Consider the following 16,241-nt stretch of genomic DNA (forward strand, 5'->3'; position numbering starts at 1 on the left):
ATTATTATGTTGTGATTAATACAGTGTATATGTAAGCATAATATAATAATTGGGAGATTAGCAGAAAAAACTTTTATGCTATTTGGTTAAAGATTTTTTTTTTAAACTCTTTCTTATTTTCTCTAGTGGGTAGTACATTTCCTGAATAGACTCATAAAGAAATGCTCCCAAAATGCTTCTAAGAGTAGCATCTCTTGATTTTACAGTGTGCTCAGATGTGGCTAGGTATATTCATGGAGATATTAATTTTTTTATAGGAATACCCATTCATTCTTGACGCATTTCAAAGAGAAGCCATTCAATGTGTTGACAATAATCAGTCTGTTTTAGTATCTGCACATACATCAGCAGGAAAAACTGTATGCGCTGAGTGAGTAGCTTTCTTTTTAAATTAAATTTTAGGACTGTTAATATTTGCTTTATGTGTTTAGGTACTCCTATGTTGTATGTATAAATATTTATAAATATTAACATCCTCTTTTTCTTCTCTTGCTCTTTTCCCTTGTAGTTTTAAGATTAAAATTTTTTTTTGGTCTTTTCTAGGGCCGCACCCACAGCATATGGAGGTTCCTAGGCGATGGGTCTAATCGGAGCTGTAGCCGCCAGCGTTCACCAGAACCACAGCAATGCGTGATCTGAGCTGTGTCTGTGACCTACACCACAGCTTACGGCAATGCCGGATCCTTAACCCACTGAGAGAGGCCAGGGATCGAACCGTAGCCTCATGGTTTCTAGTCGGATTTGTTAACCACTGAACTATGATGGGAAATTCCAAGATTAAATTTTAAAATAACTTTGTTTCTTATTGTACCTTTTAAAAGTTTAAATTTGTTTTATTTGATTTCTGCAAGTAAATTTAGTGTATTTCTTTCTACTTTGGGCTTCATTTGCTTTTCTTTTTCTAATGTTTTAAAGGAAGAAAGGTTAAGTCATTAATTTCAGACTTCTTTCTTATATAGGCATTTAGTGCTGTGAATTTCCTTTTATTGCTATAACTGCATCACAAATTTTATTATATTTAGGAAATGTTTTTGATACGCTTTTGAAAAAAAAAATTTTTATGGCCTCATCTGTTGCATATGGAAGTGCCTGGGCCAGGGATGGAAGCTGAGCTGCAACTGCAACAATGCCAGATCCTTTAATCCAGTGCTCTGGGTCAGGCATTGAATGAGCCACTGGAGTCAGAGTTTTAATCCACAGTGCCACAGCAGAAACTCCAGCCTTTGAAATGATTTGATATGTATTGATATGTTCGGTCCAGATTTTATATGGCATTATTTTCCTTCTACTTAAAGAAGGGGAATACCTTTAGCATAGTAGTATTCCTGATGAAAAATTCTTTCAACTTTTGTGTACTTTCTTACACTTTGTCTTCAGTTTTGAAAAATAATTTCACTCAGTATAGAATTCTACTTTTTTTTTCTTTTAAGCATGCCTTTTGATGTGCATAGCTTATGACAAGAAATCCACTGTCATCCTTATTTTATTCTTCTGTAGATAATGTATCTTTTTTTGCTACGTTTTAAGATTTTTATCTCTATCAGTGGTTTATGCATTTTATTATGTGCTTGGTGTAGTTTTTTTTTTCACGTTTTCTTGTTCTAGGGGTTTGTTTCTAAGTGCTCCCTATGGCTCTTTTCCTTTAAGCTCTCCACAGTTATATTTGGCTGCTTAAAATTATATCATGATTCTCTTATGCTATGTTCATTTTTTGTGTGTTTCTTTTTTTTTTTTTTTTTTTGCTTTTTTAGGATTGCACCCATGGCATATGAAGGTTCCCAGGCAAGGGGTCCAATCAGAACTGTGGCCGTCGGCCTACACTACAGCCACAGCAATGCTGGATCCTTAACCCACTGAGTGAGGCCAGGGATCGAATCTACAACCTCATGGTTCCTATTCGGGTTCATTAACCACTGAGCCACAGTGGGAGCTCCTTTGTGTTTCATTTCAGGTCTTTTCAAATGCTGTGTCTTCAGATTCCTTAATCTTTTCTCCTGCATTATCTAATCTGTCATCCCATTCAGTGCATTTTTCATCTCAGACGTAGTGTTCTTTGCTAGAATTTCATTTGTGTGTGTATGTGTGTTTAATGTTTTCCATCTGTACTTAACTTTTCTCCAGCTTCTTGAATGTACAGAATACAATTTAAAAACTGTTTAAGTGGTTCTTGCTACCACTTCTTTCATCTGTGTTATTTCCTGATCTGTTGTAATTGATTTAATTTTCCGTTCATTATAGGTCAGTACTTTACTATGTCTTTACATTCTGCTTTGATGGATGTTTGTTTTTAATTTCATCACTGACTTTTGTCAGTTTAATTATGGTGTGATTTTACATAATTCTTCTCATGTTTCTTTTGCTTGAGTTTGTAAGGCTTCTCAGATCATGGTTCATTAGTTTTCATCTGAGTTGGAAAAATTTTAGTCATTTTTTACTTCAGATTGTTCCCCTTAGTACTCCAGTGGTCTCAGAGTCCACCAGTACTATTACTATTGTTACTAATATTATTTTGCTTTTTAGGGCACACCCACAACATATGGAAGTTCCCAAGCTAGGGGTCGAATCAGGGCTATAGCTGCCAGCCTATACCACAGCCATAGCAATTCCTGATCCATGTCACTTCTGCGACCTGCACCACAGCTCACAGCAATGCCAGATCCGCGACCCACAGAGTGAGGCCAGAGATCGAACCCTCATTCTCACATTTACTATTTGGATTTGTTTCCACTGCCCCACAGTGGGAACTCCAGTACTGTTACTATTTTTTAATTTTTTGGTATTTATTCTCTATGTTTAATTTTGCATAGCTTCTCTTAAATGGCTTTAATTTATTCATTCCCCCCCCCCTCCCCGTGTCTAATCTATTTTTAGCCCTATCTAGTGTGTTAGACTTAAGTTTTTTATCTGTAGAAGTTTGATTTGGGCTTTTAATAATTTCCATATTTCTTCTCAACATGCAGTTTACTATTTCCTCAATATTCTTGAATATATAGAGCATAGTTACAATGTAGTAGTAACTTTCTTTTTTGTTGTCGTTGTTTGTTGTCTTTTTAGGGCTACACCCTTGGCATATGGAGCTTCCAGGCTAGGGGTCAAATTGGAGCTGTAGCTGCCAGCCTATGTCACAGCCACAGCAGCAGATCCGAGCCACTTCTGCAACCTACACCACAGCTCACAGTAATGCCGGATCCTTACCCACTGAGCGAGGCTAGGGATCGAACCTGTATCCTCATGGTTCCAGGGCCAGGGATTGAACCTACAGCCTCATGGTTCCTAGTTGGATTCGTTTCTGCTGCATACCTGGCTATTTTTTAATGCCTCCTAGTGCGTTGTGAATTTTACCTTCTTGGGTGATGAATATTTTTGCATTTCTGTTAATTTTCTTGAGCTTTGTGCTGGGTATATTTAGCTGGAAAAGATGTAATCCTTTCAAGGCTTGCTTTTATTATGATTTTAGGCAGAACTAGAGCAGCATTTAGTCTAGGCCTAATTTTTTCCACTGCTTAATTAATATGTTTCTTGGTATTCTAGCCAGTTTCTTGTGAGTTATGAGTTTTCCACTGTGGCCAGTGGGAACCTGAATTATTTCTAGCCCTGTGTAAGGTTTGGTCATTTTTAGCTTTGCTCCATTTGGTTGGTTTTCCCCTGGCTTCAGGTAGTTTCCCAATACTTGTTCTCTATAATTACTTATTTGAGGACAAAAGAATGCTCAACAGATGTTCAGAGCTATTCCTCTGTCCCACTCTCTCCTCTCTGATTATTTTGCACTGCAGTCTAGCTACCAAGGCCTCCCTAGACTCCCACCTCTGTCTGTTTAACTTAGAGAAACTTCCAAGGTCCACCTCCTGGAGCTGTGGCTTTGAAATTCTGGACAGTCTAGAATCTGGAATTACCCTTCTCAGGGATTACTATGCTTATATGCAGCATCTGAAGTCATTGTTTCATGTATTTTATTTTATGATTTCAGGTGGATAGATAAAGCCAGTCCCTGTTACTTTGTGTTGGATATAAATAGATGTTTTTAGGAGTTCTGTTGTGGCTCAGTGGTTAACGAACATAGCTAGCATCCATGAGGATGTGGGTTTGATCCCTGGCCTTGCTCAGTGGGTTAAGGATCTGGTGTTACTGTGAGCTGTGGTGTAGTCACAGATGCAGCTCGGATCCGGAGTTGCTGTGGCTGTGGTATAGGCTGTCAGCTGTAGCTCTGATTCGACCCCTAGCCTGGGAACTTCCATATGCCACAAGTGTGGCTCTAGAAAGTCAAAAAAAAAAAAAAAAAGATGTTTTCAGCATTATTTTTAGTGTGTGTTCTCCAGTAGTTGACATATCTAATTTTTAGATAATGTTTATCCCTGGCCCTGCAACATATTGTCTGTGTTTTAAATTTTTTGATGGGTGTCTTTTCTTCTAAAATGTACTTAAAGACTATGGCTCTGGAGTCATGCTACTCAGAGTATGATCCTGGACCAAGACACATGATTATCACCTACAACTTTTAGGCAGAACTTCAAGTCCCACCCTAGAACTACTGAACCATAATTTTCATTTTAACAGGATCACCTGGTGATACATATGTCTATTAAAATTTGAGAGGAACTGGGCCATTCTGAAAGTAGATTGTGCTTTTTAACATGGATGGGATTTTGCAGTCTGCTGTAGATTGACTTTTGTGGGTTATTTTGTGGGTCATTACTACCTAGTTTGCAAATATGTTTACTATGGCATGTTATGTGCACCATGGCAGAAGCTCTGTACCCATTAAGCAGTGATTCCCTGTTTACTTATTCCCCAGTTCCTTTTACCGGCCAATCTGTTCTCTTTTTGTATGAATTTCCCTTCTCTGGGTACTTCATATAACTGGAATCATTCAATGTCGCCTATCTCATTTCACTAAGCATAATGACTTTAAGGTTCAACTGTATTGTAGTATATATCAGAATGAATTCCTTTTTATGGCTGATCAATATTGTGTTGCTGTACCACATTTTGTTTATTCATTCATCAATTTATGGATATATGAGTGTTTCCAGTTTTTTGACTATTATGAATGACATTGCTAAGTTTTATGTACAAGTTTTCGTTTGAGCACTTTTTTTTTTTTTTTTTTTTGTCTTTTGTCGTTGTTGTTGTTGTTGTTGTTGCTATCTCTTGGGCCGCTTCCACGGCATATGGAGGTTCCCAGGCTAGGGGTTGAATCGGAGCTGTAGCCACCGGCCTACGCCAGAGCCACAGCAACGCGGGATCCGAGCCGCGTCTGCAACCTACACCACAGCTCACGGCAACGCCGGATCGTTAACCCACTGAGCAAGGGCAGGGACCGAACCCTCGACCTCATGGTTCCTAGTTGGATTCGTTAACCACTGCGCCGTGACGGGAACTCCTGAGCACATTTTTTGTTTTTTTTTGTTTTCGCCGTGATCAAAAAGCCAAAACATTTTTTTTTTTTTTTTGTGGCATGCAAAAGTTGCAGGGCCAGGGATCAAACGCACGCCACAGTAGTGACAACTCCGGATCCTTAACCTGCTGAGCCACCAGGGAGCTCTCTAGGTGCATGTTTTTACTTCTCTTCAGTATATTCGTAGAATATACTGGGAATTACTGGGTCATGTTTAATTCTGTATTTATTTATTTATTTATTTATTTATTTATTTTTCTGAACCTCAGGCAACTTATTTTTATTTATTTATTTATTTTAATATTTTTTTTAATTTTCCCACTGTACAGCAAGGGGGTCAGGTTATCCTTACATGTATACATTATAATTACATTTTTCTCCCACCCTTTCTTCTGTTGCAACATGAGTATCTAGACATAGTTCTCAATGCTATTCAGCAGGACCTCCTTGTAAATCTATTCTAAGTTGTGTCTGATAAGCTCAAGTTCCCGATCCCTCCCCCTCCCATCAGGCAGCCACAAGTCTCTTCTCCAAGTCCATGATTTTCTTTTCTGAGGAGATGTTCATTTGTGCTAGATATTAGATTCCAGTTATAAGTGATATCATATGGTATTTGTCTTTGTCTTTCTGGCTCATTTCACTCAGGATGAGATTCTCTAGTTCCATCCATGTTGCTGCAAATGGCATTATGTCATTCTTTTTTATGGCTGAGTAGTATTCCATTGTGTATATATACCACATCTTCCGAATCCAATCCTCTGTCAATGGACATTTGGGTTGTTTCCATGTCCTGGCTATTGTGAATAGTGCTGCAATGAACATGCGGGTGCACGTGTCTCTTTTAAGTAGAGTTTTGTCCGGATAGATGCCCAAGAGTGGGGTCATGTATAGATTTCTAAGGTATCTCCAAACTGTTCTCCATAGTGGCTGTACCAGTTGACATTCCCACCAACAGTGCAGGAGGGTTCCCTTTTCTCCACAGCCCCTCCAGCACTTGTTATTTGTGGACTTATTAATGATGGCCATTCTGACTGGTGTGAGGTGGTATCTCATGGTAGTTTTGATGTGCATTTCTCTTATAATCAGCGATGTTGAGCATTTTTTCATGTGTTTGCTGGCCATCTGTATATTTTCCTTGGAGAACAGTCTGTTCAGTTGTTTTGCCCATTTTTCCATTGATTGATTGGCTTTTTTGCTGTTGGGTTGTATAAGTTGTTTATATATTCTAGAGATTAAGCCCTTGTCCGTTGCATCATTTGAAACTATTTTCTCCCATTCTGTAAGTTGTCTTTTTGTTTTCTTTTGGGTTTCCTTTGCTGTGCAAAAGCTTTTCAGTTTGATGAGGTCCCATGGGTTTATTTTTGCTCTAATTTCTATTGCTTTGGGAGACTGACCTGAGAAAATATTCATGATGTTGATGTCAGAGAGTATTTCACCTATGTTCTCTTCTAGGAGTTTGATGGTGTCCTGTCGTATATTTAAGTCTTTCAGCCATTTGGAGTTTATTTTTGTGCATGGTGTGAGGGTGTGTTCTAGTTTCATTGCTTTGCATGCAGCTGTCCAGGTTTCCCAGCAGTGCTTGCTGAATAGACTTTCTTTTTTTTTTTTTTCGTCTTTTTGTTGTTGTTGTTGTTGCTATTTCTTGGGCCGCTCCCGCGGCATATGGAGGTTCCCAGGCTAGGGGTTGAATCGGAGCTGTAGCCACCGGCCTACGCCAGAGCCACAGCAACGCGGGATCCGAGCCGCGTCTGCAACCTACACCACAGCTCACGGCAACACCGGATCGTTAACCCACTGAGCAAGGTCAGGGACCGAACCCGCAACCTCATGGTTCCTAGTCGGATTTGTTAACCACTGCACCACGACGAGAACTCCCCTGAATAGACTTTCTTTTTCCCATTTTATGTTCTTGCCTCCCTTGTCAAAGATTAATTGACCATAGGTGTCAGGGTTTATTTCCGGATTCTCTATTCTGTTCCATTGGTCTGTCTGTCTGTTTTGGTACCAATACCACACTGTTTTGATGACTGTGGCTTTGTAGTATTTCTTGAAGTCTGGGAGAGTTATGTCTCCTGCTTGGTTTTTGTTTCTCAGGATTGCTTTGGCGATTCTGGGTCTTTTGTTGTTCCATATAAATGTTTGGATTGTTTGTTCTAGTTCTGTGAAAAATGTCATGGGTAATTTGATAGGGATTGCATTGAATCTGTAGATTGCTTTGGGTAGGATGGCCATTTTCACAATATTGATTTTTCCAATCCAGGAACATGGAATATCTTTCCATTTCTTTACATCTTCTTTGATTTCTTTGATTAAGGTTTTATAGTTCTCGGCATATAGGTCCTTTACTTCCTTGGTCTGGTGTATTCCGAGGTATTTGATTTTGTGAGGTACAATTTTAAAAGGTATTATATTTTTGTATTCCTTTTCTAATGTTTCATTGCTGGTATACAGAAATGCAACTGACTTCTGAATGTTAATCTTATATCCTGCTACTTTGCTGAATTTATTAATCAGTTCAGGTAGTTTTGGGGTTGAGTCCTTAGGGTTTTCTATGTATAGTATCATGTCATCTGCATACAGTGACAGTTTGATCTCTTCTCTTCCTATATGGATGCCTTTTATTTCTTTTGTTTGTCTAATTGCTGTGGCTAAGACTTTCAAAACTATGTTGAAGAGCAGTGGTGAGATAATTCTGTATTTAACTTTTCGAGGAGCTCCTAGCTGTTTTCCACAGCAGCTACATCATTTTATATTCCTGCCAGTGTTGTATGAGAGTTTCAGTTTCTCCATATCTTTGCCAACACTTGTTATGACCTTTTTTTGAATAGTAAATTTATTTTACGGTTTTTTTTTTTAATCCACAAAATCATTTTCTTCATGTGGATTTTTGGCATATTACAAGTTACTCAGTATAATCTAAAACATTCTACAAGATGAACTAATTAGGCTTCTAAAGAGAATTCCAGAAAGACACATACACGCACGTTACTTATTTCTAGACAAGATTAAGTTTTTATGGATATTAATATTACTGTAACTCTATATTGTGTGTGTTGTTTCTAATTTCTGATAATGTGAAGTTTAAATTATTCAAGTTTTATTGAGATTTAAATGACAGAGTTTAAGGTATACAGTGTTATGATTTGATATACACCTGTCATGAAATGATTATCACAACAACTTTGGTGAACATCTATTATTTCATACAGATACAAAATTAAAGAAATAGGAAATAATTTTTTTTCTTGTAATGAGAAAGATCTCTTAGGATATACTGTCTTTGATATATAACCTTCAGAAGTGTTAATTATATTTATCATGTTGTACGTTACATCCCTACTACTTAGTTATCATATAACTTGAAGTTTCTACCTTTTGACCGTCTTCAACCTTCCATTCCCCCTCAACTCCCTTACCCCTGCTCCTACCCCTGCCTTTGGTAACCACAGATCTGATGTCTCTTTTTTTCTATAGGTTTGGGGTTTTTTTTAAGTTGTGTCTGCAGCACATTTGTTTGTTTTTGAAGTGTAATTCACCTACAACACTGTGTTAGTTTCCATTATATTACATAGTGATTCGATGTTTCTATATATTTCAAAATGATAACCATGATAAATCTAGTTACTATATGTCACCATAAAAAATATGACATGTTTATTAGACTATATTCCCCTCCCCCCCATACATTTCATAGCCATGACTCATTTATTTTGCATCTGGAATTTTGTACCTCTTTATCTCCCTCACCTATTTCTACTTTCCTTATCCCACCATCTTCACCTCTAGTAACCATCTGTTTGTTTTTTGTGTCTATAACTCTGTTTTTCTTTTAAGTTTGTTTATTTATTTTTTAGATTCCGCATGTTAAGTGAAATCGTATAGTATTTGTCTTTTTCTGTCTGACTTATTTCACTTAGTACAGTCCTCTCCAGGTCCGTCTGTTTTGCAAATGGCAAGATTTTATTCTTTTTATGGCTTAGTAATATTTCGTATGTGTACTACCTCTTCTTTATTATCTATTGATGAGCACTTGTATTGCTTCCATATTTTGACAATTTTAAATGATGCTGCAATGAACATAGGGGTGTGCATATTTTTTTCTACTTAATATTTTTGTTATCTTTGTATAAATACATAGGAGTGGCATTGCTAAATCATGTCATAGTTCTATTTTTAATATTTTGAGGAGCCTCCATCCTGTTTTCCATAATGGTTGCATCAATTTACATTCCCACCAAGAGTGCATGAGAGTTCCTTTTTCTCCATATCCTCAACAATACTTGTTATTTCTTGACTTTTTGATAATTGCCATTCTCTCAGGTTTGAGGTGATATCTCATTGTAGTTTTAGTTTGCATTTCTTTAGTGACTAATGATATTAAGCATTTTTTTCAAAATTTGCTCATTAGTCATTTGTATGTCTTTGGAGAAGTGTCTGCTTAAGTCCTTTTCTGTTTGTTCATTGGGTTGTTCATTTTGTCGAATTATGGTGGTTATTTTGTATTCTGATAGTAGTCCCTTGTCAGATATGTGATTTGTAAAAATTTTCTCTCATTCTATAGGTCATTTTTTTTACATTCTTGAGAGTTTCTTTTGAGGTAGAAATGCCTTTAATTTGACAAAGTACGGTTCATCTGTTTTTTTTTGTTGCTCATGTCATATTTAAGAAACCATTGCCTAGTCCAAGATCACAAAGATTACACCTTATTTTCTTCTAAGAGTTTTGTAATTTTAGATATTATATATGTCTTTGATCCATTTTTAGTTATCTTTTGTATAATTTATAAGATAAAGGTCCAGCTTCATTGTTTTGCTTCTAAATATTCAGTTGTCTCAGAACCATGCGTTGAAAGGTAATTATTTTCCCCTCAGTCTTGGCACCTTTTCAAAAATCAGTTTGAGGGTGCAGGTTAACTTTCAATAATTTATCATTTATTTCTCCATTATGGAGAAATTACAGCTTTCCTACTAAGCAGCTGAATTAGGTACTCTTAACAGTGATCACCTAAAGAATAAAGAAGATAGTGGGAGGGGGGAAACAGATAAAAATGGCACTAATCGTCCTATTTATCATTGCCTTTACTGTGGCATTATAGTGGAAATACTTCATGAGTTCTGGAATATTGCCCTTTGGGACAGTCAGGGTCTATCTGGTTACTGCATATGTCCATAGTCTGGACATTGACTTAGGTGTAACTCAATTTTTCTCATTGTAGGGGAGTTAGAGGAGTGAAGCTTTGGATCTTAGATTATCATTCTAATGGTATCAGTCAGTTGCAGAATAGTCTTGATCTGTTTCCTAGATTCAAACACATTATGGTCTGGTACTACTCTAGTTCTGTCCAGTGAAGTAGGACTAATTTTTTAATTGGTTCACTCCTTTTCAGAAGATACTTAAGTCAGAAGCTAATTTCCTCCTGAGGCACAAATATATAGTAAAGAGGTTTGACTTCTTAAAATTCAGTTATTATCAGTGTATTATGGTATATTGTTGCATTGTCTATTTAAAGCCAACATATATAGCCATTAGCATTCTGGGCATTAGTGTTAACACTGCTTTCATTTTTCCTACAAAAGCAGAGAGATTTTCAGTACAGGAGATTTTCACATGTATGCTGAAAACCTGTAGTCATTCTCTGGGTTAGGAAACCATAAAGAGAAATTTAAGAAATTCACCAGAGTTATAGACACTTTTGAAAACCTAATGAGGACTGCTGTGGAAGATGGTCTGGTAGTTATTCAGAAAGTTAAACATAAAATTACTTTACAGTTCAGCAGTTCCACTCTTGAATATTCCAAAGAATTTAAAACAGATACACAGATACTTATGCATAAATGTTCATAGCAGCACTATTCACAGTAATGAAAAGATATAAACAACCGAAAAGTTCATTGGTGGATGAATGGATAAATAAAATGTGTATCTGTACAATGAAATATTACTCAGTGTAGCAGCAATGAAGTACTGATACATGCCGTAATGTTAATGAATCTCAGAAACATGCTGTGTAAAAGAAGCCAGATTCAGTAAGTCATATATTGTATGATTCCGTTTGTGTGAAATATCCCATATGATTTCATTTATGTGAAATATCCTAATTAGATAAATTCATAAGAAATAGCAGATTGGTGGATGCAGGAAATACTGAGAGGAGGGGAGCAAAAAGTAACTGCTTAATGGGGTTTTGGGCTGAAGGGTGAGAATTACGTTTTAGAATCAGGAAGAGGTAGTGGCTGTACTGACCTGCATCTAGTGAGTACACTAGATGCCACTGAATTGTATGCTTTAAAATGGTTAATTTTATGTTATATGAGTTTCACCTCAGTAAAAAATATATATATATCTGATGAGGTATATATTTGTATATACCAGATTTTATAATTTTAGACCCCCTGGGAATTTAGGGACTCAAAGTAAACTCCAACTTTAACTGATAAATGTAGCAAGTATAACATTTTATGTATAAATCTGGTGCTAGGATTAATATATTGGTACTGTATGTTTACTTATGTAAGTGGATAGTTTTCCTGGCCCTCTTGGTTTTTTATTCCTTGTAAGGCATTTTTTTTCTTATTAGAGCTGCACCTGTGGCATATTGACGTTCTCAGGCTAGAGGTCAAATCAGAGCTGCAGTTGCCAACCTATGCCATAGCCATGGCACTGCCATGACCTGTGCCGTACCTTGCAGCAACGCTGGATTCTTAACCTGCTGAACCACAACAGGAACTCCTATGTAAAGCTTTTAAAACAGCTTTATTATTATATAATTTACATATCACTAAGTTCACCCATTTTAAGTATATAGTTCAGTGAGTTTTAATAAATTTTAACAATTGCACAACTCTCACCAGTTTTAGACTTCTGTACATACAGTTTCCTTGTGTGTGTTTGCCTTCACATACAAGGCACTCCCACCTCAAACCCTAGGCAAATACTGATAAGCTTTGTCTAAATAGTTTTGCCTGTTCTAGAAATTTCATATAAGTGAAATCAGGTAATATGGAGTCTTTTGTGTCTTTTTTTCCCACTTATGATAGCATTTTTAAGGTTCATTCATGTTAGCATATATCACTTGTTTATTTCTTTTTACTGATACACATTATTCCATTTTATGGATATATGACATTATCTTTTCACTTGATAGGCATTTGAATTGCTTTGTGCTTTTGGCCATTATGAGTAATTCAGATATAAACATCCATGTACAAGTCTTTGCACATGTTTTTATTTCTCTTGGCTAGATAATCTAGTAATGTAATTGTTGGATTTTTATGGCAAATAAATATTCAGCTCTTCAGTAAACTGCCAGATTGTTTTCCAAAGTGGCTGTGTGCTTTTTTACTCCTACCAATAATGGATAAGGGTGCCAGTTTTCTCTGTCTCTAACTCTTGCCATTATCTTTTTTTTTTTTTTTTTTGTCTTTTGTCTTTTTGTTGTTGTTGTTGTTGCTACTTCTTCGGCCGCTCCCGCGGCATATGGAGGTTCCCAGGCTAGGGGTTGAATTGGAGCTGTAGCCACCAGCCTACGCCAGAGCCACAGCAACGCGGGATCCGAGCCGCGTCTGCAACCTACACCACAGCTCACGGCAACGCCGGATCGTTAACCCACTGAGCAAGGGCAGGGACCGAACCCCCAACCTCATGGTTCCTAGTCGGATTCGTTAACCACTGCGCCACGACGGGAACTCCTGCCATTATCTTTTTTAATTGTACCTATTTTTCTGGGTATATAGTAATGTCACATAGTGGTTTGGCATTTCTCTAATGACTAGTAATGTTAATTATCCTTTCATGTGCTTATCAGCCGCTTGTATATATATTAAGTGAAATACCTATTTCAATCTTTCGCCAATTTTTAAAATTGTGTTGTTGGTATTACTGCATCATAATTCTTTAAACTGTCTTAACAGTATCTTTTGTAGAGCAAATGATTTTAATTTTGATGTTCAGCTTCTCAGTTTTTTCTTTTACGGATTGATCATACTTTTGGCATCAGTATAAAACATTTTTTCCTATCTCACTATCAGAAATATTTTCTTTTGTATTTTCTTTTTGAAGTTTATAACATTAGTTTTTCCACTTAGAGCTATGAATTCCTTTGAATTAATTTTTATGTCTGATGTGAAGTAAAGGTAGAATTTAAATTAATCTTTTGTATGTGGAAAATTGTTACAGTTGAAAAACTGTTTTTTTACTGCTGAATTATCTTTGAATTGGATTGACTGTTGAATTCCTGGTAAATTGTCTATACACGTATGGATTTGGTTTTGGACTTTGTGTTCTGTTGATCTCTGTATTCTTATGCCAGTACCACACTGTCTTGATTACTGTAGCTTTAAAGTAAATATTGAAGTTAGGTAACGAGAGTCCTCTAACTTCACTCTTTCTTAAAATTGGGCTCTTCTAGGTTCTTTGCATCCCCCAGTAAAATCTTAAAAATAGTTTGTTAATTTCCACCAAAAAAGACTACTTGAATTTTTATAGGGATTGTGTTGAATTTATTGATTGATTTTGGGAGAATTGTCATCTTAACATTATTATAGATTCTTCCAGTCCATGAGCATGTATATTCCTTCATTATTTGCATCTCTACTTTCTCTCAACAGTATTTTGTATTTTCAGAGTATAGGTTTTACACATATTTTCTTAAATCTCTGAGTATTTTATTGCTTCATGCTTTTGCAGATGGCATCCTTTCTTAAGTTCATATTTGGATTGCTAATAGCTTGTATACTGAAGTAAAGTTTGTTTTTATCTGCTGATATTTTATCCCGTGACTTTGTTAATAAACTTGCTTATTAACAAATTTTAGTAGCTTTACACATTGCATAAGATTTTCTGTATTACTGGCCAGATTGTCTGTGAATAAAAACAGTTTTTACTGCTTCTTATATGTTACCCTTCAGTTTCTTTTTGCACTGACAATATCCAGTACAATATTGAACAGTAGTAGTGAGAGTGGACTGTTGCTGATCTTAAAAAAAAGATATTCAGTGTTTCACCATGAAGTCTGATATTAGCCATTTTCTTTTCCTAGGTGCCTTTCATCAGGTTGAGGAAGTTCCTTTTTATTAGTTGGGAATAAATGAAAACAAATTAAAAATACCCATTTGAATGGCTATTATCAAAAAGACAAGAGATAACAAGTATTAGTAAGGATGTGAGAACAGAAACCTTGTGCACTTGTTGGTGGAAATGTAAATAAATGGTTACATTCGCTATGGAAAATAATATGGAGGTTTCTCAAAAGATTAAAAAGTAGAACTACCATATAATCTAGTAATCCCGCTTCTGGGTTTCTATCTAAAGGAAATAAAATTAGTATCTCGAGGTAGTCTGCATTCTCATTATTCACAGTCCTCAAGATAAGGAAGGAAGTAACCTATGCCCATCAACAGATGAATAGATAAAATATTTATCTGTCTGTCTACACACTCACACACACACACACACACACACACACACACAATCAATTACAATGGAATATTTAGCCCTCAAAAAAAGGAAATACTGCTTTTTGTGACAGGTTAGATGGACTTTGAGAGAATTATGTTAAGTCAAATAAGTCAGAGAAAGGTAAATATTGTGTGATCTCACAATATATTCTAATTTTTGGTTAAAAAGTGAGCATTTTAGATAATATATTGTAACATCTGTGTATTTTCTCTTTCATGTATATCTCTTATTATTCATGTTTGATTATTTTTGGACAACTTTTAATTTTTAAATTTTTTATTTTGCTGTTGGAGGGTGGTTGGAATGAATTATTTTTATTTCCCCAAATAGGTCATAGGCCTGTTGTGGGTAGGAACTGGATCTTAATTAAGGAGGATATGCCACAGTATTAAGTTTAGTCCTGATTTCATGGTCTATATATAAATACTTAATTGAATTTTCTAAAAAAAACAAAAAAAAACTATATTGTAGTCTATTAATCCCAATGGAAGAACTGTAGAAACCCATCATAATTTCCAATCAGAGACACATTTGATAACTAATACATGTAGGGGAAAAACACATATGGATTAACTAATTTGTGAAATGCAAAAGGGAAAAACTTCATTTTCTTATCTTTCCTAAATATTTATACTCTGTGTATGTATAAACTGACAAGCAGAGCCTCTGTAAACTTTTGGAGGCCCATCTAGAGAACCAGAGGTGTTTAACTTCCAAAAAATAGGGTAAACATTGGTAATCCATTGGTATTAGTAATTTACATTATCTTCATGAGACCACAGTTTAAAATGTTCTTGTTCATTTAGACCATTTTACCTCAGATTTATCATAATAATTATTTTTATAATAGTTGGTTGAAAGTAGAATAAGACATTAATATTCTGAAAAGTGTATTTAAGATAAGTAATTAGAAGAAATTTGGACACAATTTATATATTAATAGAATTTTTTAAATCATATACTTCTAAAGACAAGGTTTTGTTAATACTTTATTCTTATTTTTTTAAATATTTTTAGATATGCCATTGCATTGGCCTTAAGGGAAAAACAACGTGTAATATTTACTAGCCCAATTAAGGCCCTGAGTAATCAGAAATATCGTGAAATGTATGAAGAATTTCAAGATGTTGGTCTGATGACTGGAGATGTTACTATTAATCCTACAGCATCTTGTCTTGTTATGACCACAGAGGTAATATGTGCGGTCTTGCATCCAGTTTTTCCTTTCCGTTTAATTAAAGGGCCATTCAGTTAAAACAGCTAATGTTTTATTACTTGCTCTATGTACTACTATATACGATAAAATGTATTTTATATTTTGAGTAAATTTACTTGAAAGGGATAGAGTTCATCTTAAAACAAGTTCTACTAATTGTTTGAATTTAGTTTT

At 35.7% G+C, this 16,241-nt stretch overlaps 1 protein-coding gene across 1 annotated transcript in view; it reads left to right on the top strand.

Moving 5' to 3' along the window:
• Window positions 1-16,241, top strand: part of SKIV2L2 (Ski2 like RNA helicase 2) — a 127,282-nt gene that overhangs the window by 14,816 nt on the left and 96,225 nt on the right. Inside the window, exons 5-6 of the mRNA XM_003133964.6 lie at window positions 258-370; window positions 15,869-16,043. Of these exons, the coding sequence (XP_003134012.3) occupies window positions 258-370; window positions 15,869-16,043 (288 nt within the window). The remainder of the gene's footprint in view (window positions 1-257; window positions 371-15,868; window positions 16,044-16,241) is intronic.

The sequence above is a fragment of the Sus scrofa genome, chromosome 16, assembly GCF_000003025.6.
Source record: "Sus scrofa isolate TJ Tabasco breed Duroc chromosome 16, Sscrofa11.1, whole genome shotgun sequence".
Taxonomy (NCBI): domain Eukaryota; kingdom Metazoa; phylum Chordata; class Mammalia; order Artiodactyla; family Suidae; genus Sus; species Sus scrofa.